General features: G+C 54.9%; 1 protein-coding gene across 1 annotated transcript; it reads right to left on the reverse strand.

Annotated features, from left to right (window-relative positions):
• Positions 1 to 22: 22 nt before the first annotated feature.
• On the reverse strand, positions 23 to 26,873 carry LOC146751466 (exocyst complex component 3-like protein 2; the record flags this gene model as incomplete). Its single annotated transcript, XM_085534631.1, has 8 exons — positions 23 to 303; positions 6,800 to 6,921; positions 12,656 to 12,811; positions 15,110 to 15,232; positions 19,565 to 19,700; positions 23,746 to 23,853; positions 25,644 to 25,744; positions 26,763 to 26,873. Coding segments are annotated over 8 exons (1,113 nt in total), but the record flags the coding sequence as incomplete, so codon positions are not given.
• Between the last annotated feature and the right edge of the window lie 303 nt (positions 26,874 to 27,176).

A 27,176-nucleotide genomic window follows, 5' to 3' on the forward strand; every position in this document is an offset into this window, starting at 1 on the left:
CCTCACCCCACATCCGCCCCCCACCGCCCCCCATTGGTGCGCATCCCTCACAGCCGCCCCTCATTGGGTCCGTCCGGGCGCAGCCCCCTGATGCGCAGCCTGGCCAGGCGCTGCAGATCGAAGGGCAAACAGCGCGGCCTCCGCGCAACGGGCAGCTCGGCGAAGAACGCCCGTTCCCGGGGGGGTCCCCCCCCCCCCTCGGTGTCCCCCAGCCCCACATCCTGCAGGACCCCCAGGATCTCCTGCCGCGCAGCCGGGCTGCGCAACCCGCGCAAGTCCAGCAGCGCCGCCACGTGCTTCCTCCTGTGGGGGGAGAGAAATGGGGGTTAAGGGGGAGCAGCGCTGCACCCCATTTTCAGACCCACAGTTGCGCCCCATTTTCACTGCACTGCGCCCCATTTCCAACCCCATTGCACTGCGCCCCATTTTCAGCCCCCTTTTGAGCCTAACTGCACTGTGCCCCATTTTCAGCCCCAGAATTGCGCCCCATTTTCATTGCACTGCACCCCATTTCCAGCCCCATTGCACTGCACCCCATTTTCAAACCCAAAGTTGCGCCCCATTTTCAGTTCTGTTGCACTGCGCCCCATTTTCAGCCCCATTGCACTACACCCCATTTTCAGCCCCATAATTGCGCCCCATTTTCAGCCCCACAACTGCGCCTCATTTTCACTGCGCTGCGCCCCATTTTCAGACCCAAAGTTGCGCCCCATTTTCAGTTCTATTGCACTGCGCCCCATTTTCAGACCCACAACTGCGCCCCATTTTCAGACCCACAACTGCGCCCCATTTTCAACCCCATTGCACTGCGCCCCATTTTCAGACCCACAACTGAGCCCCATTTTCAGACCCACAACTGCGCCCCATTTTCATTGCACTGCGCCCCATTTTCAGACCCATTTTGAGCCCCATTGCACTGCGCCCCATTTTCAGTTCTATTGCACTGCGCCTCATTTTCAGACCCACAACTGCGCCCCATTTCTAGCCCCATTGCACTGCGCCCCATTTTCAGACCCACAACTGAGCCCCATTTTCAGACCCAAAGTTGCACCCCATTTTCATTGCGCTGTGCCCCATTTTCAGACCCACAACTACGCCCCATTTTCAGTTCTATTGCACTGCGCCCCATTTCCAGCCCCATTGCACTGCGCCCCATTTTCAGTTCTATTGAGCTGCGCCCCATTTTCAGACCCACAACTGCGCCCCATTTTCAACCCCATTGCACTGCACCCCATTTTCAGACCCAGAATTGCCCCCCATTTTCATTGCGCTGCGCCCCATTTTCAGACCCATTGCACTGCGCCCCATTTTCAGACCCATTGGTCTGAGCCCCATTTTCAGACCCACAACTGTGCCCCATTTTCAGTTCTATTGCACTGCGCCCCATTTTCAGACCCACAACTGTGCCCCATTTTCAGTTCTATTGCACTGCGCCTCATTTTCAGACCCACAACTGTGCCCTATTTTCAGACCCACAACTGTGCCCCATTTTCAGACCCAAAGTTGCGCCCCATTTTCAACCCTATTGCACTGCGCCCCATTTTCAGACCCACAACTACACCCCATTTTGAGCCCCATTGCACTGCGCCCCATTTTCAGACCCATTGGTCTGAGCCCCATTTTCAGACCCACAACTGTGCCCCATTTTCAGTTCTATTGCACTGCACCCCATTTTCAGCCCCATTGCACTGCGCCCCATTTTCAGACCCACAACTACACCCCATTTTGAGCCCCATTGCACTGAGCCCCATTTTCAGCCCCAGAATTGCACCCCATTTTCATTGCACTGCACCCCATTTTCAGACCCACAACTGCGCCCCATTTTCAACCCCATTGCACTGCGCCCCATTTTCAGACCCACAACTGAGCCCCATTTTCAGACCCACAACTGCGCCCCATTTTCATTGCACTGCGCCCCATTTTCAGACCCATTTTGAGCCCCATTGCACTGCGCCCCATTTTCAGTTCTATTGCGCTGAGCCCCATTTTCAGACCCACAACTGCGCCCCATTTTCAGTTCTATTGCACTGCACCCCATTTTCAGACCCACAACTGAGCCCCATTTTCAGACCCAAAGTTGCACCCCATTTTCATTGCGCTGCGCCCCATTTTCAGCCCCATTTTGAGCCCCATTGCACTGCGCCCCATTTTCAGACCCACAACTGCGCCCCATTTTCATACCCATAACTGCGCCCCATTTTCAGACCCACAACTACGCCCCATTTCCAGCCCCATTGCACTGCGCCCCATTTTCAGTTCTATTGAGCTGCGCCCCATTTTCAGACCCACAACTGCGCCCCATTTTCAACCCCATTGCACTGCGCCCCATTTTCAGACCCAGAATTGCCCCCCATTTTCATTGCACTGCGCCCCATTTTCAGACCCAAAGTTGCGCCCCATTTTCAAACCCATTGCACTGCGCCCCATTTTCAGACCCATTGGTCTGAGCCCCATTTTCAGACCCACAACTACACCCCATTTTCAGACCCATTGCACTGCGCCCCATTTTCAGACCCAGAATTGCGCCCCATTTTCATTGCTCTGCGCCCTATTTTCAGCCCCCTTTTGAGCCCCACTGCACTGTGCCCAATTTTCAGACCCACAACTGCGCCCCATTTTCATTGCACTACGCCCCATTTTCAGCCCCATTGCACTGTGCCCCATTTTCAGTTCCATTGCACTGCGCCCCATTTTCGGCCCCACATCTGCACCCCATTTTCACTGCGCTGCTCCCCATTTTCAGCCCCATTTTGAGCCCCATTGTACTGCGTCCCATTTTCAGCCCCATAACTGCGCCCCATTTTCATTGCGCTGCGCCCCATTTTCAGACACATTGCACTGCGCCCCATTTTCAGCCCCACAACTGCGCCCCATTTTCAGACCTATTTTGAGCCCCATTGCACTACACCCCATTTTCAGACCCATAACAGCGCCCCATTCTCACTGCGCTGCGCCCCATTTTCACACCCATAACTGCACCCCATTTTCATTGCGCTGCGCCCCATTTTCAGACCCATTGCACTGCGCCCCATTTTCAGCCCCATTTTGAGCCCCATTGCACTGCGCCCCATTTTCAGCCCCATAACAGCGCCCCATTCTCACTGCGCTGCGCCCTATTTTCAGCCCCATAACTGCGCCCTATTTTCAGCCCTATTCCACCCGCGCATCTCCGCCATCCCGGCGCCAGCTCCGTCATTGTCCCCATCCCCCCCCGCCCCATAAGTGTGACCCGGTGACACCGGTGGGTCCCGGGGGGGGGGGTCGGACCGGCAGTGGGTGGGGGGGGGTTGGGGGTCGGACCGGCAGTGGGTGGGGGGGGGTTGGGGGTCGGACCGGCAGTGGGTGGGGGGGGGTTGGGGGTCGGACCGGCAGTGGGTGGGGGCTGCCGGGAAGGAGTTGGGGGGGGGGGGGGGGGTCGTGGGGTCACCGCGTCCATCCGGCCCCAAAGGAGCCGCGACATCCGGGACAGACGGGACTTATGGGGCGGGGGGGGGAGATGGAGACCCATAGGGAGAGAACGCTGCCCCATAGAGGGACATATCGCCCTATAGGGAGATAATGCTGCCCCATAGAGGGACACATCGCCCTATAGGGAGATAATGCTGCCCCATAGAGGGACATATCGCCCTATAGGGAGACAGAGCTGCCCCATAGAGGGACACATCGCCCTATAGGGAGATAATGCTGCCCCATAGAGGGACACATCGCCCTATAGGGAGATAATGCTGCCCCATAGAGGGACATATCGCCCTATAGGGAGACAGAGCTGCCCCATAGAGGGACATATCGCCCTATAGGGAGATAATGCTGCCCCATAGAGGGACATATCGCCCTATAGGGAGATAACGCTGCCCCATAGAGGGACACAGCACCCCATAGGAGATAATGCTGCCCCATAGAGGGACATATCGCCCCATAGGGAGAGAACGCTGCCCCATAGAGGGACACATCGCCCTATAGGGAGATAACGCTGCCCCATAGAGGGACATATCGCCCTATAAGGAGACAGAGCTGCCCCATAGAGGGACATATCGCCCTATAAGGAGACAGAGCTGCCCCATAGAGGGACATATCGCCCCATAGGGACACACTGACACCCCATAGAGGGACATATCGCCCCATAGGGACACAGAAATACCCCATAGGGAGACATTGCTGCCCCATAGAGGGACATATTGCCCCATAGGGAGATAATGCTGCCCCATAGAGGGACATATCGCCCCATAGGGAGACATTGACACCCCATATAGGGACACATCACCCCATAGGGACACAGAAATACCCCATAGGGAGACAGTGCTGCCCCATAGAGGGACATATCGCCCCATAGGGAGACATTGAAACCCCATAGGGACTGCACCATAGGGACTCACCACCCCATAGGGCCCCATCACCCCATAGATTCCCCTCCACCCCATAGGGACACATCACTGCCCTGTAAGGCCCCATCAACCCATAGAGCCCCATCAACCCATAGGGTCCAACCATCCCATAGGGCCCCATCACCCCATAGAGTCCCACCACCCCATAAATCCCCCTCCTGCCCCATAGCTCCCCATCACCCCATAGGCCCCCATCACCCCATAGAGCCCCATCACCCCATAGATCCCCCCCACCCCATAGGGTCTCATCATCACCCCATAGGGACACATCACTGCCCCATACGGCCCCCTCACCCCACAGGGATTCATCATCAGCCCATAGGGTCCAACCATCCCATAGGGCCCCATCACCTCATAGGGCCCCATAGATCCCCGTGCCCCATAGATCCCTGCCCCATAGCTGCCCCATAGCTGCCCCATAGATCCCTGCCCCATAGCTGCCCCATAGATCCCTGCCCCATAGATCCCTGCCCCATAGCTGCCCCATAGCTGCCCCATAGATCCCTGCCCCATAGATCCCTGCCCCATAGCTGCCCCATAGCTGCCCCATAGATCCCTGCCCCATAGCTGCCCCATAGCTGCCCCATAGCTGCCCCATAGATCCCTGCCCCATAGCTGCCCCATAGCTCCCTGCCCCATAGCTGCCCCATAGCTGCCCCATAGATCCCTGCCCCATAGCTGCCCCATAGATCCCTGCCCCATAGATCCCTGCCCCATAGCTGCCCCAAAGCTCCCCCATAGCTGCCCCATAGATCCCTGCCCCATAGCTGCCCCATAGCTGCCCCATAGATCCCTGCCCCATAGATCCCTGCCCCATAGCTGCCCCATAGCTGCCCCATAGCTGCCCCATAGATCCCTGCCCCATAGCTGCCCCATAGCTGCCCCATAGCTGCCCCATAGATCCCTGCCCCATAGCTGCCCCATAGCTGCCCCATAGATCCCTGCCCCATAGCTGCCCCATAGCTGCCCCATAGGTCCCTGCCCCATAGCTGCCCCATAGCTGCCCCATAGATCCCTGCCCCATAGCTGCCCCATAGCTGCCCCATAGATCCCTGCCCCATAGCTGCCCCATAGCTGCCCCATAGATCCCTGCCCCATAGATCCCTGCCCCATAGCTGCCCCATAGCTGCCCCATAGCTGCCCCATAGCTCCCTGCCCCATAGCTGCCCCATGGCTGCCCCATAGCTGCCCCATAGCTCCCTGCCCCATAGCTGCCCCATAGCTGCCCCATAGCTGCCCCATAGCTCCCTGCCCTATAGCTGCCCCATAGCTGCCCCATAGATCCCTGCCCCATAGCTGCCCCATAGCTGCCCCATAGATCCCTGCCCCATAGATCCCTGCCCCATAGCTGCCCCATAGCTGCCCCATAGATCCCTGCCCCATAGATCCCTGCCCCATAGCTGCCCCATAGCTGCCCCATAGCTGCCCCATAGCTCCCTGCCCCATAGCTGCCCCATGGCTGCCCCATAGCTGCCCCATAGCTCCCTGCCCCATAGCTGCCCCATAGCTGCCCCATAGCTGCCCCATAGCTGCCCCATAGCTCCCTGCCCCATAGCTGCCCCATAGCTGCCCCATAGATCCCTGCCCCATAGCTGCCCCATAGCTGCCCCATAGATCCCTGCCCCATAGATCCCTGCCCCATAGCTGCCCCATAGCTGCCCCATAGATCCCTGCCCCATAGATCCCTGCCCCATAGCTGCCCCATAGATCCCTGCCCCATAGCTGCCCCATAGATCCCCGCCCCATAGCTGCCCCATAGCTGCCCCATAGCTGCCCCATAGCTGCCCCATAGATCCCTGCCCCATAGCTGCCCCATAGCTGCCCCATAGCTGCCCCATAGATCCCCGCCCCATAGCTGCCCCATAGCTGCCCCATAGCTGCCCCATGGCTGCCCCATAGATCCCTGCCCCATAGCTGCCCCATAGCTGCCCCATAGATCCCTGCCCCATAGCTGCCCCATAGCTGCCCCATAGATCCCTGCCCCATAGCTGCCCCATAGCTGCCCCATAGCTGCCCCATAGCTGCCCCATAGCTCCCTGCCCCATAGCTGCCCCATAGCTGCCCCATAGATCCCTGCCCCATAGCTGCCCCATAGCTGCCCCATAGATCCCTGCCCCATAGCTGCCCCATAGCTGCCCCATAGCTCCCTGCCCCATAGCTGCCCCATAGCTGCCCCATAGCTGCCCCATAGATCCCTGCCCCATAGCTGCCCCATAGCTGCCCCATAGCTGCCCCATAGCTGCCCCATAGCTGCCCCATAGATCCCTGCCCCATAGCTGCCCCATAGCTGCCCCATAGATCCCTGCCCCATAGCTGCCCCATAGCTGCCCCATAGATCCCTGCCCCATAGCTGCCCCATAGCTGCCCCATAGCTGCCCCATAGCTGCCCCATAGCTGCCCCATAGCTCCCCACTGACCTGACGTCGGGGAAGTCCCTGGCCAGGACCCCGACCTCCATCTGCAGCGCAGCCACGTCCTCCAGCACCAGCAGCTCCTGCAGCCGCGGCAGCACCGAGTCCAGCCAGCGCCAGGAGGAGTCCTAATGGGGTTATAGGGTATATGGGGTCAGGAACATCCTATAGGGTATATAGGGTATATGGGGTCATAAACACCCTATAGGGACAGAAACACCCCATAGGGACCCATAGAAACACCCCATAGGGACATAGGAACAGCAGCACCGAGTCCAGCCAGCGCCAGGAGGAGTCCTAATAGGGTTATAGGGTATATAGGGTATATGGGGTATATGGGGTATATGGGGTATATAGGGTATATAGGGTATATGGGGTATATGGGGTATATGGGGTATATAGGGTATATGGGGTATATGGGGTATATGGGGTATATGGGGTATATGGGGTATATAGGGTATATAGGGTATATGGGGTATATGGGGTATATAGGGTATATGGGGTATATAGGGTATATGGGGTATATAGGGTATATGGGGTATATGGGGTATATGGGGTATATAGGGTATATAGGGTATATAGGGTCATGGAAATACCCTATAGGGACACATCACCCCATAGGGACATAGGAACAGCAGCACCGAGTCCAGCCAGCACCAGGACGAGTCCTAATAGGGTTATAGGGTATATGGGGTATATAGGGTATATAGGGTATATGGGGTATATAGGGTATATAGGGTATATGGGGTATATAGGGTATATAGGGTATATAGGGTATATAGGGTATATAGGGTATATGGGGTATATAGGGTATATGGGGTATATAGGGTATATAGGGTATATAGGGTATATGGGGTATATGGGGTATATAAGGTATATAGGGTATATAGGGTCATGGAAATACCCTATAGGGTCATGAACACCCCATAGAGACATGGAAATACCCTATAGGGATAGAAACACCCCATAGAGATACTGCACTGCCCCATAGGGACATAGGAACAGCAGCACCACGTCCAGCCAGCGCCAGGACGAGTCCTAATAGGACATATAGGGACATGAACACCCCATAGGGACAGAAACACCTTATAGGGACATGGAAATACCCCATAGGGACATAAACACCCCATAGGGACATGGAAATACCCCATAGGGACATGGACACCCCATAGGGACCCACAGAAACACCCCATAGGGACACACTGCAGCCCTATAGGGACACATCATCCCATAGAGACACAGCACTGCCCCATAGGGACAAAGCACTGCCCCATAGGGACAAAGCACTGCCCCATAGGGACACATCACTTCAGTGCCCCATAGGGACAAGTGAGACGCCCATCTCCCCCATAGGACCCCCATAACCACTAGTGGGACCCCCACTTCCCACCTAAGACCCCCAATTCCCCCCTAGGACCCCCATAACCACAAGTGGGAACCCCATAAACATGAGTGGGACCCCCAACTCCCCTCCAGGACCCCCATAACCAACAGTGGGACCTCCATCTCCCCCTAGGACCCTCGTCTCCCCTCTAAGACCCCCATAACTACACATAGGACCCCCATCTCCCCCCTAGGGACCCCCATCTCCCCCCTAAGACCTCCATATTCCCCCCTAAGACCCCCATCTCCCCCCTAAGACCCCCATAACCAATACTCTGACCCCCATAACTACACATAGGACCCCCATCTCCCCCCTAAGACCCCCATAACCAATAGTGTGACCCCCATCTCCCCCCCAGGACCCCGATCACCCCCTTAAAACCCCCATCTCCCCCCTAAGACCCCCACCTCCCCCCTAAGACCCCCATATTCCCCCCTAAGACCCCCATCTCCCCCCTAGGACCCCCCATCTCCCCCCTCAGACCCCCATATTTCCCCCTAAGACCCCCCATCTCCCCCCTAAGACCCCCATAACCACAAGTGGGGACCCTCAAATCCCCCCTAAGACCCCCATCACCCCCATAGGACCCCCATCTCCCCCGTAAGACCCCCATATTCCCCCCTAGGACCCCCATCTCCCCCCTAAGACCCCCATAACCACAAGTGGGATCCCCATCTCCCCCTTAAAACCCTCATCTCCCCCCTAAGACCCCCACATTACCCCCCAGGGCCACCCACCTCCCCCCTAAGACCCCCATAACCACAAGTGGGACCCCCATAACCAATAGTGTGACCCCCATCTACCCCCTAAGACCCCCATATTTCCCCCAGGGCCCCCCATCTCCCACCTAAGACCCCCATCTCCACCCTAAGACCCCCATCTCCCCCATAGGACCCTTATATTCCCCCCTAAGACCCCCACCTCCCCCCTAAGACCCCCAATTCCCCCCTAAGACCCCCATAACCACAAGTGGGACCCCCATAACCAATAGTGTGACCCCCATCTACCCCCTAAGACCCCCATATTTCCCCCAGGGCCCCCCATCTCCCACCTAAGACCCCCATCTCCACCCTAAGACCCCCATCTCCCCCATAGGACCCTTATATTCCCCCCTAAGACCCCCACCTCCCCCCTAAGACCCCCAATTCCCCCCTAAGACCCCCATAACCACAAGTGGGACCCCCATAACAAATAGTGTGACCCCCACCTCCCCACTAAGACCCCTGTATTCCCCCCTAAGTCCCCCATAACCACAAGTGTGGACCCTCAAATCCCACTTAGGACTCCCACCTCCCCCCTAAGACCCCCATCTCCCCCCTGAGACCCCCATAACCACAAGTGGGACCCCCATAACCAATAGTGTGACCCCCATCTCCCCCCTAAGACCCCCATCTCCCCCCTATGACCCCCATCTCCCCCCTAGGACCCCCATATCCCCTGTAAGACCCCCATATTCCCCCCTAAGACCCCCATCTCCCCCCTAAGGCCCCCCAACTCCCCCCTAAGACCCCCATATTCCCCCATATTCCCCCCCAAGACCCCCACCTCCCCCCTAAGACCCCCATGTTCCCCCCCTAAGACCCCTATATTCCCCCTTAAGACCCCCATCTCCCCCCTAAGACCCCCATGTTCCCCCCCAGGGCCCCCCAACTCCCCCCTAAGACCCCCATATTCCCCCATATTCCCCCCTAAGACCCCCACCTCCCCCCTAAGACCCCCATGTTCCCCCCCTAAGCCCCCCAACTCCCCCCTAAGACCCCCATATTCCCCCATATTCCCCCCCAAGACCCCCATCTCCCCCATATTCCCCCCATATTCCCCCATATCCCCCCTAAGACCCCCATCTCCCCCATATTCCCCCATATTCCCCCCTAAGACCCCCACATTCCCCCATATTCCCCCCTAAGACCCCCACCTCCCCCCTAAGACCCCCATATTCCCCCATATTCCCCCCTATGACCCCCATCTCCCCCCTAAGACCCCCATATTCCCCCATATTCCCCCCTAAGACCCTCATCTCCCCCCTAAGACCCCCATATTCCCCCATATTCCCCCCTATGACCCCCATCTCCCCCCTAAGACCCCCATATTCCCCCATATTCCCCCCTATGACCCCCATCTCCTCCCTAAGACCCCCATATTCCCCCATATTCCCCCCTATGACCCCCATCTCCCCCCTAAGACCCCCGTATTCCCCCATATTCCCCCCCAAGACTCCCATATTCCCCCATATTCCCCCCTATGACCCCCATCTCCCCCCTAAGACCCCCATATTCCCCCATATTCCCCCCTAAGACCCCCATATTCCCCCATATCCCCCCCTAAGACCCCCATCTCCCCCCTAAGACCCCCATATTCCCCCATATTCCCCCCTAAGACCCCCACCTCCCACTTAAGACCCCCATATTCCCCCCTAATACCCCCATCTCCCCCCTAAGACCCCCATATTCCCCCATATTCCCCCCTAAGACCCCCACCTCCCACTTAAGACCCCCATATTCCCCCATATTCCCCCCTAAGACCCCCACCTCCCCCCTAAGACCCCCATATTCCCCCATCTCCCCCTTAAGACCCCCATATTTCCCCCTAAGACCCCCATCTCCCCCCTAAGACCCCCATATTCCCCCATATTCCCCCCTAAGACCCCCATATTCCCCCATATTCCCCCCTAAGACCCCTATATTCCCCCTTAAGACCCCCACCTCCCCCCTAAGACCCCCATGTTCCCCCCCAGGGCCCCCCAACTCCCCCCTAAGACCCCCATATTCCCCCCTAAGACCCCCATATTCCCCCATATTCCCCCCTAAGACCCCCATCTCCCCCCTAAGACCCCCATATCCCCCCCTAAGACCCCCATATCCCCCCCTAAGACCCCCATATTCCCCCATATTCCCCCCTAAGACCCCCATCTTCCCCCTAAGACCCCCATATTCCCCCATATCCCCCCCTAAGACCCCCATATTCCCCCATAGGACCCCCACCTCCCCCCTAAGACCCCCATATTCCCCCATATTCCCCCCTAAGACCCCCATATTCCCCCATATCCCCCCCATATTCCCCCATATTCCCCCCTTGGGCCCTGCATGGCACTGACCAGCCTGCAGAACAGCTCCCTGAGCTGCCTGGCCTCGTCCCCGATTCTTGCAGCCACGCGGCCGAAGAGTGGGACCCCCCAGGACCCCCATAGCCACAATTGGGACCCCCCATCTCCCCCCATAACCAGTAGCATAACTCCCATCTCCCACCCAGGGACCCCCATCTCTCCCCTAAGTCCCCCATAGCCACAAGTAAGACCCCCATCTCCCCCCTAAGACCCCCATATTCCCCCATATTCCCCCCTAAGACCCCCATATCCCCCCTAAGACCCCCATATCCCCCCCTAAGACCCCCATCTCCCCCCTAAGACCCCCATATCCCCCCCTAAGACCCCCATGTTCCCCCCCTAAGCCCCCCATCTCCCCCCTAAGACCCCCATATTCCCCCATATTCCCCCCTAAGACCCCTATATTCCCCCTTAAGACCCCCACCTCCCCCCTAAGACCCCCATGTTCCCCCCCAGGGCCCCCCAACTCCCCCCTAAGACCCCCATATTCCCCCCTAAGACCCCCATATTCCCCCATATTCCCCCCTAAGACCCCTATATTCCCCCTTAAGACCCCCACATCCCCACTAAGACCCCCATATTCCCCCATATTCCCCCATAAGACCCCCACCTCCCCCCTAAGACCCCCATATTCCCCCATATTCCCCCATAAGACCCCCACCTCCCCCCTAAGACCCCCATATCCCCGCCTAAGACCCCCATATTCCCCCCTATGACCCCCATCTCCCCCCTAAGAGCCCCGTATTCCCCCATATTCCCCCCCAAGACCCCCATATTCCCCCCTATGACCCCCATATTCCCCCCTAAGACCCCCATATTCCCCCCTAAGACCCCCATATTACCCCCTATGACCCCCATATCCCCCCCTAAGACCCCCGTATTCCCCCATATTCCCCCCCAAGACCCCCATCTCCCCCCTAAGACCCCCATATTCCCCCATATTCCCCCCTAAGACCCCCATATTCCCCCATATTCCCCCCTAAGACCCCCATATTCCCCCATATTCCCCCCTATGACCCCCACCTCCCCCCTAAGACCCCCATATTCCCCCATATTCCCCCCTAAGACCCCCATATTCCCCCCTAAGACCCCCATATTCCCCCATATTCCCCCCTAAGACCCCCATATTCCCCCCTAAGACCCCCATATTCCCCCATATTCCCCCCTAAGACCCCCATATTCCCCCATATTCCCCCTTATAACCCCCATATTCCCCCCTAAGACCCCCATATTCCCCCATATTCTCCCCCAAGACCCCCATATCCCCCTTAAGACCCCCATATTCCCCCATATTCCCCCCTAAGACCCCCATATTCCCCCATATCCCCCCCTAAGACCCCCATATCCCCCCCATTGGGGCCTGCATGGCACTGACCAGCCTGCAGAACAGCTCCCTGAGCTGCCTGGCCTCGTCCCCGATTCTTGCAGCCACGCGGCCGCGCATTTTGCTGCTGGTGCAGACAATGCGACACTGCAGCAGCGGCCGCACGTATTCCTGCAGCACGCGGCGATGCAGCTCGCTCACCAGCACCTGGGGGGAGACATGGGGGGAGATGGGGGTCACATGGGGCAGAACAGTGTTAATATAGGGGCAATGGGGGTCGTATGGGGCAGATAAGGCCAAATATGGGGGCAATGGGGGTCAGATGGGGCAGATAAGGCCAAATATGGGGGGAAATGGGGGTCAGATGGGGCAGATAAGGCCAAATATGGGGGGAGATGGGGGTCGTATGGGGCAGAACAGTGTTAATATAGGGGGCAATGGGGGTCGTATGGGGCAGATAAGGCCAAATATGGGGGGAGATGGGGGTCACATGGGGCAGATAAGGCCAAATATGGGGGGACATGGGGGTCGTATGGGGCAGATAAGGCCAAATATGGGGGGAGATGGGGGTCAGATGGGGCAGATAAGGCCAAATATGGGGGAGATGGGGGTAAGATGGGGCAGATAAGGCCAAATATGGGGGTCGTATGGGGCAGATAAGGCCAAATATGGGGGCAATGGGGGTCGTATGGGGCAGATAAAGCCAAATATGGGGGGAGATGGGGGTCGTATGGGGCAGATAAGGCCAAATATGGGGGGAGATGGGGGTCACATGGGGCAGATAAGGCCAAATATGGGGGCAATGGGGGTCGTATGGGGCAGATAAGGCCAAATATGGGGGGAGATGGGGGTCGTATGGGGCAGATAAGGCCAAATATGGGGGGCAATGGGGGTCGTATGGGGCAGATAAGGCCAAATATGGGGGGAGATGGGGGTCGTATGGGGCAGATAAGGCCAAATATGGGGGGAGATGGGGCAGACAAGGCCAAATATGGGGGGTGATGGGGGTCGTATGGGGCAGATAAGGCCAAATATGGGGGGAGATGGGGGTCACATGGGGCAGATAAGGCCAAATATGGGGGCAATGGGGGTCAGATGGGGCAGATAAGGCCAAATATGGGGGGAGATGGGGGTCGTATGGGGCAGATAAGGCCAAATATGGGGGTCATATGGGTCATATGGGGCAGAACAGCATGAATTAGGTCCCTCCCAGCCCCATAGAATCCATAGGGTCCCTCCCAGCCCTCTATCCCCCATAGGATCCACCCTATATCCCCCATAGGTCCACCCCACATTCTCCATAGTGTCCACCCTATATCCCCCATAGGGTCCCTCCCACCCCATAGCAGCCATAGGGTCCATACCAGATCCCATAGGCAGCCATTGGGACCATGTTTTCCATCCCAGCCCCATATCCCCCATAGGGTCTGCCCTATATCCCCCATAGGTCCGCCCCATATCCCCTATAGGCCCTATAGGATCCACCCTATATCCCCTATATGTCCCACCTGATATGGCTGTGGCTGGAGGGGTTTCAGGCTGTGGCTGAAGCTGGTGATGTTCATAGTGTCTGCCCCATATCCCCTATAGGTCCATCCCATATCCCCTATAGGTCCTATATCCCCTATAGGATCCACCCCATATCCCCTATAGGTCCACCCTATATCCCCTATATGTCCCACCTGGTACGGCTGTGGCTGTAGGGGTCTCAGGCTGTGGCTGAAGCTGGTGATGTTCATAGTGTCCGCCCCATATCCCCTATATGTCCATCCTATATCCCCTATAGGTCCATCCCATATCCCCTATAGGCCCTATATCCCCTATAGGATCCACCCTATATCCCCTATATGTCCCACCTGGTACGGCTGTGGCTGTGGGGGTTTCAGGCTGTGGCTGAAGCTGGTGATGTTCATAGTGACCAACCCCATATCCCCTATATGTCCGCCTACAGGTCCTATAGGACCCTATAGGTCCACCCCATATCCCCTATAGGATCCACCCTATATCCCCTATATGTCCCACCTGATATGGCTGTGGCTGTAGGGGTCTCAGGCTGTGGCTGAAGCTGGTGATGTTCATAGTGTCCACCCCATATCCCCCATATCCCACCCCATATCCCCTATATGTTCTCCTATAGCCCCTATATGACCCTATAGGTCCCACCCTATATCCCCTATATGTCCCACCTGATATGGCTGTGGCTGGAGGGGTCTCAGGCTGTGGCTGAAGCTGGTGATGTTCATAGTGTCCGCCCCATATCCCCTATAGGTCCCACCCCATATCTGCTATATGTTCTCCTATAGGCCCTATAGGACCCTATAGGTCCACCCTATATCCCCTATATGTCCCACCTGGTACGGCTGTGGCTGTAGGGGTTTCAGGCTGTGGCTGAAGCTGGTGATGTTCATAGTGTCCAACCCCATATCCCCCATAGGTCTATCCCATATCCCCTATAGCCCCTATATGACCCTATAGGTCCCACCCTATATCCCCTATAGGTCCCACCTGATATGGCTGTGGCTGGAGGGGTTTCAGGCTGTGGCTGAAGCTGGTGATGTTCATCACGATGGAGTCGAAGGCGTCGGAGCTGCTCAGCCAGCGGCGCTTCAGCAGCTTCTGGAAATAGGGCTGGGACATAGGGATTATATAGGGTGTATAGGGGATATAGGGTGTATAGGGTATGTGGGGTATATGGGGTATATGGGGTATATAGGGTGTATAGGGTATATGGGGTATATGGGGTATATGGATATATAGGGTGTATAGGGTATATGGGGTATATGGAGTATATGGGGTATATGGGTATATAGGGTGTATAGGGTATATGGGGTGTATGGGGTATATGGGGTATATGGGGTATGTGGGGTATATGGGGTATATGGGGTATATGGGGTATATGGGGTATATGGGGTATGTAGGGTGTATAGGGTATATAGGGTATATAGGGTATGTGGGGTATATGGGGTATATAGGGTGTATAGGGTATATAGGGTATATGGGGTGTATGGGGTATATGGGGGATGTGGGGTATATAGGGTATGTGGGGTATATGGGGTATATGGGGTATATAGGGTATATGGGGTATATGGGGTATATGGGGTATATGGGGTATATAGGGTATATGGGGTATATGGGGTATATGGGGTATATGGGGTCTATGGGGTCTATGGGGTATATGGGGTATATGGGGTATATGGGGTATATAGGGTATGTAGGGTATGTAGGGTATATAGGGTATATGGGGTATATGGGGTATATAGGGTATATAGGGTATATGGGGTATATGGGGTATATGGGATATATAGGGTATATGGGGTATATAGGGTATATAGGGTATGTAGGGTATGGGGTATGTGGGGTATGTGGGGTATACAGGGTATGTAGGGTATATAGGGTATATAGGGTATATAGGGTATATGGGACCCCACGAGTGACCCCAGGACCCCACAAATGCCCCCAGGACCCCATAAATGACCCCAGGACCCCATAAATGACCCCAGGACCCCATAAGTGCCTCCAGGACCCTATGGGTGACATTGGGACCCCATAAGTGCCACCAGGACCCCATGGATGACAACAGGACCCCATGGGTGACATTGAGACCCTATGAATGACATTGGGACCCCATAAGTGCCCCCAGGACCCCATAAATGACCCCATAAATGACCCCATAAATGACCCCATGGATAATGCCAGGACCCCATAAGTGCCCCCAGGACCCCATAAGTGCCCCTAGGACCCCATAAGTGACATTGGGACCCCATAAGTTCCCCCAGGCCCCCATGGGTGACATTGGGACCCCATGTGTGCCCCCAGGATCCCATAAGTGACATTGGGACCCCATAAGTGACATTGGGACCCCATAAATGACCCCAGGACCCCATAAGTGACATTGGGACCCCATAAGTTCCCCCAGGACCCCATAAGTGACATTGGGACCCCATAAGTGACATTGGGACCCTATAAGTGCCCCCAGGACCCCATAAATGCCCCCAGGACCCCATAAATGACCCCATAAGTGCCCCCAGGACCCCATGGATAACCCCAGGACCCCATAAATGACATTGGGACCCCATAAGTGACATTGGGACCCCATAAATGACCCCAGGACCCCATAAGTGACATTGGGACCCCAGAAGTGACATTGGGACCCCATAAGTGCCCCCAGGACCCCATAAGTGACATTGGGACCCTATAAGTGCCCCCAGGATCCCATAAGTGACATTGGGACCCCATAAGTGACATTGGGACCCCATAAGTGCCCCCAGGACCCCATAAGTGACATTGGGACCCTATAAGTGCCCCCAGGATCCCATAAGTGACATTGGGACCCCATAAGTGACATTGGGACCCCATAAGTGCCCCCAGGACCCCATAAGTGACATTGGGACCTCTATAAGTGCCCCCAGGACCCCATGGATGACAACAGGACCCCATGGGTGACATTGGGACCCCATAAGTGACATTGGGACCCCATAAATGACCCCATAAGTGCCCCCAGGACCCCATGGATAACCCCAGGACCCCATAAATGACATTGGGACCCCATAAGTGACATTGGGACCCCATGAATGACAACAGGACCCCATGGGTGACATTGGGACCCTATGAATGACATTGGGACCCCATAAGTACCCCCAGGACCCCATAAATGACCCCATAAATGACTCCAGGACCCGATAAATGACCCAGAACCCCATAAATCACCGAAGACTCCATAAATGACCCCATAAGTGCCCCCAGGACCCCATAAGTGACCCCATAAATGACTCCAGGACCCCATAAGTGCCCCCAGGACCCCATAAATGACCCCATAGATGACCCAGAACCCCATAAATGACCCAGGACCCCATAAATTACCCCATAAGTGCCCCCAGGACCCCATGGATAACCCCGGGACCCCATGTCTGACACTGGGACCCCATAAGTGCCCCCAGTACCCCATAAATGACCCCAGGACCCCATAAGTGCCCTCAGGACCCCATAAGTGACATTGGGACCCCATAAGTGACCCCATAAATGACCCCATAAATGACCCCAGGACCCCATGGATAATGCCAGGACCCCATAAGTGCCCCCAGGACCCCATAAATGACCCTAGGACCCCATAAATGACCCCATAAATGACCCCATAACTGACCCCATAAATGACCCCATAAATGACTCCAGGACCCCATAAATGACCCAGGACCCCATAAATGACACCATAAATGACTCCAAGACCCCATAAGTGCCCCCAGGACCCAATAAGTGCCCCCAGGACCCCATAAATGACCCCAGGACCCCATAAATGACCCCATAAATGCCCCCAGGACCCTATAAATGACCCCATGACCCCATAAGTGACATTGGGACCCCATAAGTGCCCCCAGGACCCTATAAGTGCCCCCAGGACCCCATAAATGACCCCATAAGTGCCCCCAGGACCCCATGGATAACCCCAGGACCCCATAAGTGACATTGGGACCCCATAAGTGACATTGGGACCCCATAAGTGCCCCCAGGACCCCATAAGTGACATTGGGACCCCATAAGTGCCCCCAGGGCGCCATAAGTGACATTGGGACCCCATAAGTGCCCCCAGGACCCCATAAGTGACCCCAGGATCCTATAAATGCCCCCAGGACCCCATAAGTGACATTGGGACCCCATAAGTGCCCCCAGGACCCCATGGGTGACATTGGGACCCCATGTGTGCCCCCAGGACCCCATAAGTGACATTGGGACCCCATAAGTGACATTGGGACCCCATAAGTGCCCCCAGGACCCCATAAATGACCCCATAAGTGCCCCCAGGACCCCATGGATAACCCCAGGACCCCATAAGTGACATTGGGACCCTATAAGTGACATTGGGACCCCATAAGTGACATTGGGACCCTATAAGTGACATTGGGACCCCATTAGTGCCCCCAGGACCCCATAAATGACCCCAGGACCCCATAAGTGCCCCCAGGACCCTATAAGTGCCCCCAGGACCCCATGGGTGACATTGGGACCCCATAAGTGCCCCCAGGACCCCATAAATGACCCCATAAGTGCCCCCAGGACCCCATGGATAACCCCAGGACCCCATAAGTGACATTGGGACCCCATAAGTGACATTGGGACCCCATAAGTGCCCCCAGGACCCCATAAGTGACATTGGGACCCCATAAGTGCCCCCAGGACCCCATAAGTGACATTGGGACCCCATAAGTGACATTGGGACCCCATAAGTGCCCCCAGGACCCCATAAGTGACATTGGGACCCCATAAGTGCCCCCAGGACCCCATAAGTGACATTGGGACCCCATAAGTGCCCCCAGGACCCCATAAGTGACATTGGGACCCCATAAGTGACATTGGGACCCCATAAGTGCCCCCAGGACCCCATAAGTGACATTGGGACCCCATAAGTGACATTGGGACCCCATAAGTGCCCGCAGGACCCCATAAGTGACCCCATAAATGACCCCATAAATGACCCCATAAATGACCCCAGGACCCCATAAGTGACATTGGGACCCCATAAATGACCCCAGGACCTTATAAGTGCCCCCAGGACCCCATAAGTGACCCCATAAATGACCCCATAAATGACCCCATAAATGACCCCAGGACCCTATAAGTGACATTGGGACCCCATAAGTGACATTGGGACCCCATAAGTGCCCCCAGGACCCCATAAGTGACATTGGGACCCCATAAGTGCCCCCAGGACCCCATAAGTGACATTGGGACCCCATAAGTGCCCCCAGGACCCCATAAGTGACATTGGGACCCCATAAGTGCCCCCAGGACCCCATAAGTGACATTGGGACCCCATAAGTGACATTGGGACCCCATAAGTGCCCCCAGGACCCCATAAGTGACATTGGGACCCCATAAGTGACATTGGGACCCCATAAGTGCCCGCAGGACCCCATAAGTGACCCCATAAATGACCCCATAAGTGCCCCCATAAGTTCCCCTATAAACCTTGAGCCCGTCCATGAGGGGCCGTGTGAGGACGTTGTTGCAGAGTCGCGTCACTTTGTCCAGCGCCGCCTGAGTCTGACGGCGCCGCTCGTCCATGTCGGGGTGAGGGAACTGGGACAGGCGATCCACAAAGGATCTATGGGGTTATATAGGGTGTATGGGGTTATATGGGGGTATATGGGGTGTATGGGGTTATATGGGGTTATATGGGGTTATATGGGGTTATATGGGGTTATATGGGGTGTATGGGATATATGGGGTGGTATGGGGTTATATGGGGGTATATGGGGTTATATGGGGTTATATGGGGTTATATGGGGTTATATGGGGGTATATGGGGGTATATGGGGTTATATGGGGTTATATGGGGTTATATGGGGGTATATGGGGTTATATGGGGTTATATGGGGTGTATGGGGTGTATGGGGTTATATAGGGTTATATGGGGTTATATGGGGTGTATGGGGTTATATGGGATATATGGGGTTATATGGGGTTATATGGGGTTATATGGGGTGATATGGGGTGTATGGGGTTATATGGGTTATATGGGGTTATATGGGGTTATATGGGGGGTATATGGGGTTATATGGGGGTATATGGGGTTATATGGGGTTATATGGGGGATATAGGGGGTTATATGGGGTTATATGGGGTTATATGGGGGTATATGGGGTATATAGCTGCTCGTCCATGTCGGGGTGAGGGAACTGGGACAGGCGCTGCACTAAGGATCTATGGGGTTATATAGGGTTATATGGGGGTATATGGGGTATATGGGGGTATATGGGGTGTATGGGGTTATATGGGGTGTATGGGGTTATATGGGGTTATATGGGGTTATATGGGGTTATATGGGGTATGGGGGGATATGGGGTATATAGCTGCTCGTCCATGTCGGGGTGAGGGAACTGGGACAGGCGCTGCACTAAGGATCTATGGGATATATGGGGGTATATGGGGTGATATGGGGTTATATGGGGTTATATGGGGTTATATGGGGTTATATGGGGTTATATGGGGTTATATGGGGGTATATGGGGTTATATGGGGTTATATGGGGGTATATGGGGTATATGGGGTTATATGGGGTTATATGGGGTTATATGGGGTGTATGGGGGTATATGGGGTTATATGGGGTTATATGGGGTTATATGGGGTTATATGAGGGTATATGGGGGTATATGGGGGTATATGGGGTTATATGGGGTTATATGGGGTTATATGGGGTATGGGGGTATATGGGGTATATAGCTGCTCGTCCATGTCGGGGTGAGGGAACTGGGACAGGCGATCCACAAAGGACCTATGGGGTTATATAGGGTGTATGGGGTTATATGGGGTTATATGGGGTGTATGGGGTTATATGGGGTTATATGGGGTTATATGGGGTTATATGGGATTATATGGGGTATATGGGGTTATATGGGGGTATATGGGGTTATATGGGGTTATATGGGGTTATATGGGGTTATATGGGGTTATATGGGGTTATATAGGGTTATATGGGGGTATATGGGGTTATATGGGGTTATATGGGGTTATATGGGGGGTATATGGGGTTATATGGGGTTATATGGGGTTATATGGGGTTATATGGGGTTATATGGGGGTATATGGGGTTATATGGGGTTATATGGGATATATGGGGTTATATGGGGTTATATGGGGTTATATAGGGTTATATGGGGGTATATGGGGTTATATGGGGTTATATGGGGGGTATATGGGGTTATATGGGGTTATATGGGGGTATATGGGGTATATAGCTGCTCGTCCATGTCGGGGTGAGGGAACTGGGACAGGCGCTGCACTAAGGATCTATGGGGTTATATGGGGTTATATGGGGTTATATGGGGTTATATGGGGTGTATGGGGTTATATGGGGTTATATGGGGGTATATGGGGGTATATGGGGTTATATGGGGTTATAGGGGGCTATGGGGGGGGGATATGGGGGGTATATGGGGTTATGGGGTTATATGGGGTTATATGGGGTATGGGGATATATGGGGTATGGGGGGATATGGGGTATATAGCTGCTCGTCCATGTCGGGGTGAGGGAACTGGGACAGGCGATCCACAAAGGATCTATGGGGTTATATGGGGTTATATGGGGTTATATGGGGTTATATGGGGTGATATGGGGGTATATGGGGGTATATGGGGTTATATGGGGTGATATGGGGTGATATGGGGGTATATGGGGGTATATGGGGGTATATGGGGTTATATGGGGTATATGGGGTTATATGGGGTTATATGGAATTATATGTGGTTACATGGGGTGATATGGGGTGATATGGGGGTATATGGGGGTATATGGGGTGATATGGGGGTATATGGGGTATGGGGATATATGGGGTATGGGGGTATATGGGGTATATAGCTGCTCGTCCATGTCGGGGTGAGGGAACTGGGACAGGCGATCCACAAAGGATCTATGGGGTGTATGGGGTGTATGGGGTTATATGGGGGGTATGGGGTTATATGGGGTTATATGGGGTGTATGGGGTTATATGGGGTTATATGGGGTTATATGGGGTTATGGGGTGTATGGGTTATATGGGGTGTATGGGATATATGGGGTGTATGGGGTTATATGGGGTTATATGGGATAGATGGGGTGATATGGGGTGATATGGGGGTATATGGGGGTATATGGGGGTATATGGGGGTATATGGGGTTATATGGGGTGTATGGGGTTATATGGGGTGATATGGGGTTATATGGGGTATATGGGGTTATATGGGGTTATATGGGGTATGGGGGGATATGGGGTTATATGGGGTTATATAGGGTGTATGGGGTTATATGGGGTGATATGGGGGTATATGGGGTATGGGGGTATATGGGGTATGGGGGTATATGGGGTATATAGCTGCTCGTCCATGTCGGGGTGAGGGAACTGGGACAGGCGCTGCACTAAGGATCTATGGGGTGTATGGGGTGTATGGGGTTATATGGGGTGTATGGGTTATATGGGGTGTATGGGGTTATATGGGGTTATATGGGGTTATGGGGGTATGGGGGGTATATGGGATATATAGCTGCTCGTCCATGTCGGGGTGAGGGAACTGGGACAGGCGATCCACAAAGGATCTATGGGGTGTATGGGGTTATATGGGGTGTATGGGGTTATATGGGGTGTATGGGGTTATATGGGGTTATATGGGGTTATATGGGGGTATATGGGGGGTATATGGGGTATGGGGTATATGGGGTATGGGGGGTATATGGGGTATGGGGGGTATAGGGGGTATGGGGGGATCCTGATCCACAAAGGATCTATAGGGGATATATGGGGTTATATGGGGTTATGTGGTTATGGGGGATATATGGGGTTATGGGGTATATGGGGTTATGGGGGGACCCTGATCCACAAAGGATCTATGGGGTGTATGGGGTTATGGGGGATATATGGGGTAATATGGGGTATGGGGGGTAAGGGGGGTATATGGGGGGTATATGGGGTATGGGGGGTATATGGGGGATATATGGGGTATATGGGGTTACGGGGTATATGGGGTTATGGGGGATATATGGAGTTATATGGGGTCTGGGGGGTAAGGGGGGTATAAGGGGGGTCTGGGGGTATATGGGGTATGGGGGGTATATGGGGTTATGGGGGGACCCTGATCCGCAAAGGATCTATAGGGGATATATGGGGTTATGGGGGATATATGGGGTAATATGGGGTATGGGGGGTAAGGGGGGTATATGGGGGGTATATGGGGTATGGGGGGTATATGGGGGATATATGGGGTATATGGGGTTACGGGGTATATGGGGTTATGGGGGATATATGGAGTTATATGGGGTATGGGGGGTAAAGGGGGTATAAGGGGGGTCTGGGGGTATATGGGGTATGGGGGGTATATGGGGTTATGGGGGGACCCTGATCCGCAAAGGATCTATAGGGGATATATGGGGTTATGGGGGGGATATGGGGTATGGGGGGATATATGGGGGTATGGTGTGTATATGGGGTATGGTGTGTATATGGGGTATGGGGGAGATATGGGGTATGGGGGGACCCTGATCCGCAAAGGACCTGGGGGGATGTATGGGGTATATGGGGTATGGGGGGGTTCATTGGGATATGGGGACATTGGGATATGGGGACATTGGGTTATGGGTTCATTGGGTTATGGGGCCGTTTCTATGGGTCCCCCCCACCTGAATGTGGGGCAGCAGTTGCTGATGGCGATGGCGCGGGAGCTGACCCCATCGGGGGGGGGGGCGTCACTGGGGGCTTCCAGGAACCGCTCCACCTTGCGCTGGAAACTGGGACACCCCATAGATCGACCCATAGATCACCCCATAGATCGACCCATAGATCACCCCATAGATCGACCCATAGATCACCCCATAGATCGACCCATAGATCATCACCCCATGGATTGACCCATAGATCAACCCCATAGATCGACCCATAGATCATCACCCCATAGATCACCCCATAGATCGACCCATAGATCGACCCATAGATCATCACCCCATAGATCGACCCATAGATCGACCCATAGATCGACCCATAGATCATCACCCCATAGATCAACCCATGGATCACCCCATAGATCGACCCATAGATCGACCCATAGATCAACCCATAGATTGACCCATAGATCGACCCATAGATCGACCCATAGATCAATCTATAGATCAACCCCATAGATCGACCCATAGATCGACCCATAGATCGACCCATAGATCGATCCATAGATTGACCCATAGATCGACCCATAGATCATCACCCCATAGATCAACCCATAGATTGACCCATAGATCGACCCATAGATCATCACCCCATAGATCGACCCATAGATCAACCCATGGATCAACCCATGGATCACCCCATAGATCTACCCATAGATCGACCCATAGATCGACCCATAGATCAACCCATGGATCACCCCATAGATCAACCCATGGATCACCCCATGGATCACCCCATGGATCAACCCCATAGATTGACCCATAGATCGACCCATAGATCAACCCATAGATCGACCCATAGATCGACACCATAGATCACCCCATAGACCACCCCATAGATCAACCCATGGATCAACCCCATGGATCACCCCATAGATCACCCCATAGATCACCCCACACCTCATGTCATCCCATGTCATCCCATGTCCCCATGTCACCCCATATCCTTACGTCACCCCATATCCCCATGTCACCCCACATCATCCCATATCCCCATGTCCCCATATCACCCCATATCACCCCATTTCACCCCATGTCCCCCCATATCCCCATATCACCCCACATCACCCCATATCCCCACATCACCCCACATCACCCCACATCACCCCATATCCCCATGTCCCCATATCACCCCACATCACCCCAGATCACAACATATCCCCATGTCACCCCATATCTCTATGTCCCCATGTCACCCCATATCACCCCATGTTCCCATGTCACCCCACTTCACCCCACATCACCCCATATCCCCCCATATCCCCACATCAACCCACATCCCCTTGTCACCCCATATCCCCATGTCACCCCATATCACCCCATATCACCCCATTTCACCCCATGTTCCCCCATATCCCCATATCACCCCATGTCCCCACATCAACCCACATCCCCATGTCACCCCATATCCCTATGTCACCCCATATCCCCATATCACCCCATATCACCCTATGTCACCCCATATCCCCACGTCATCCCATATCCCCATATCACCCCATATCCCCATGTCCCTACATCACCCCATATCACCCCATGTTCCCATGTCACCCCATATCCCCACATCACCCCATATCCCCCCATATCCCCACATCACCCCACATCACCCCATATCCCCACATCACCCCATATCACCCCATGTCCCCATGTCACCACATGTCACCCCACTTCACCCCACATCACCCCATATCCCCCCATATCCCCACATCACCCCACATCACCCCATATCACCCCATGTCCCCATGTCACCCCATATCACCCCACATCACCCCACATCACCCCATATCACCCCATATCCCCACATCACCCCACACCCCCCATACCCATCCCTGCCCCTATACCTGCCCCAGCCCCACACCCACCTGTGCAGGAAGGTGACCATGACGCCCAGCAGACTGTGAGCCATCTCCAGCCCAAACTCGGGGCTGATCTGGGGGGCGCGATCCATGTGGGCACGGAGCAGCTGGGGGACAGTGGGACAATGGGGTCAATGGGGACAATGGGGTCAGTGGGGACAATGGGGTCAATGGGGTCAATGGGGACAATGGGGACAATGGGGACAATGGGGTCAATGGGATTATGGGGTCAATGGGGATAATGGGGATAATGGGAATAATGGGGTAATGGGGTCAATGGGGTCAATGGACACAATGGGGACAATAGGATCAATGGGGTCAATGGGGACAATGGGGTCAATGGGGATAATGAGGTCAATGGGGGTCAATGGGGTCAATGGGATAATGGGACAATGGGGACAATGGGGTCAATGGGGACAATGGGGACAATGGGGATAATGGGGACAATGGGGACAATGGGGATAATGGGGACAATGGGGATAATGGGGATAATGGGGTCAATGGGTCAATGGGGATAATGGGGTCAATGGGGTCAATGGGGACAATGGGGTCAATGGGATTATGGGGTCAATGGGGATAATGGGGACAATGGGGACAATGGGGACAATGGGGATAATGGGACAATGGGACAATGGGGACAATGGGGTCAATGGGGATAATGGGGGTCAATGGACACAATGGACACAATGGGGTCAATGGACACAATGGGGTCAATGGGGACAATGGGGTCTATGGGGCCAATAATGGGGTCTATGGGGTCTATGGGGCCAATAATGGGGTCTATGGGGTCTATGGGGTCAATGGGGTCAATGGGGTCTATGGGGTCAGTGGGGTCAATGTGGTCAATGGGGTCTATGGGGCAAATAATGAGGACAATGTGGTCAATGGGGTCAATGTGGTCAATAGGGTCAATAGGGTCAATGGGGTCAATGGGGTCAATGGGGTCAATGGGTTCTATGGGGTCAGTGGGGTCTATGGGGTCAGTGGGGCCAATAATGGGGTCTATGGGGTCTATGGGGTCAGTGGGGTCAATGTGGGCAATGGGGTCTATGGGGTCAATGGGGACAATGGGGTCTATGGGGTCTATGGGGTCTATGGGGTCTATGGGGTCAGTGGGTCCCATACCCCGGTTACGCGTGTTGCCAGCCCCCCCTGCATGTCCTCAGCCGTCACCTCCTCTGCCCACGTGTCCTCACTGAGCTGCAGCTCCTGAGCCACGGCCAGCTCCACCTTGCACTGGGATAATGGGATCAATGGGTCAATGGGGTAATGGGGGTAATGGGGGTAATGGGGATAATGGGGTCAATGGGGTAATGGGGTCATGGGGTAATGGGGGTAATGGGGATAATGGGGTCAATGGGGGTAATGGGGTAATGGGGACAATGGGGTAATGGGGTAATGGGGTCAATGGGGTAATGGGGATAATGGGGTAATGGGGTCAATGGGGGTAATGAGGGTAATGGGGTAATGGGGATAATGGGGATAATGGGGATAATGGGGTAATGGGGTAATGGGGTAATGGGGGTAATGAGGGTAATG

Source organism: Coturnix japonica, unplaced genomic scaffold (genome assembly GCF_054131305.1).
Source record: "Coturnix japonica strain WE unplaced genomic scaffold, WE-NBRP24 Scf089, whole genome shotgun sequence".
Taxonomy (NCBI): Eukaryota; Metazoa; Chordata; class Aves; order Galliformes; family Phasianidae; genus Coturnix; species Coturnix japonica.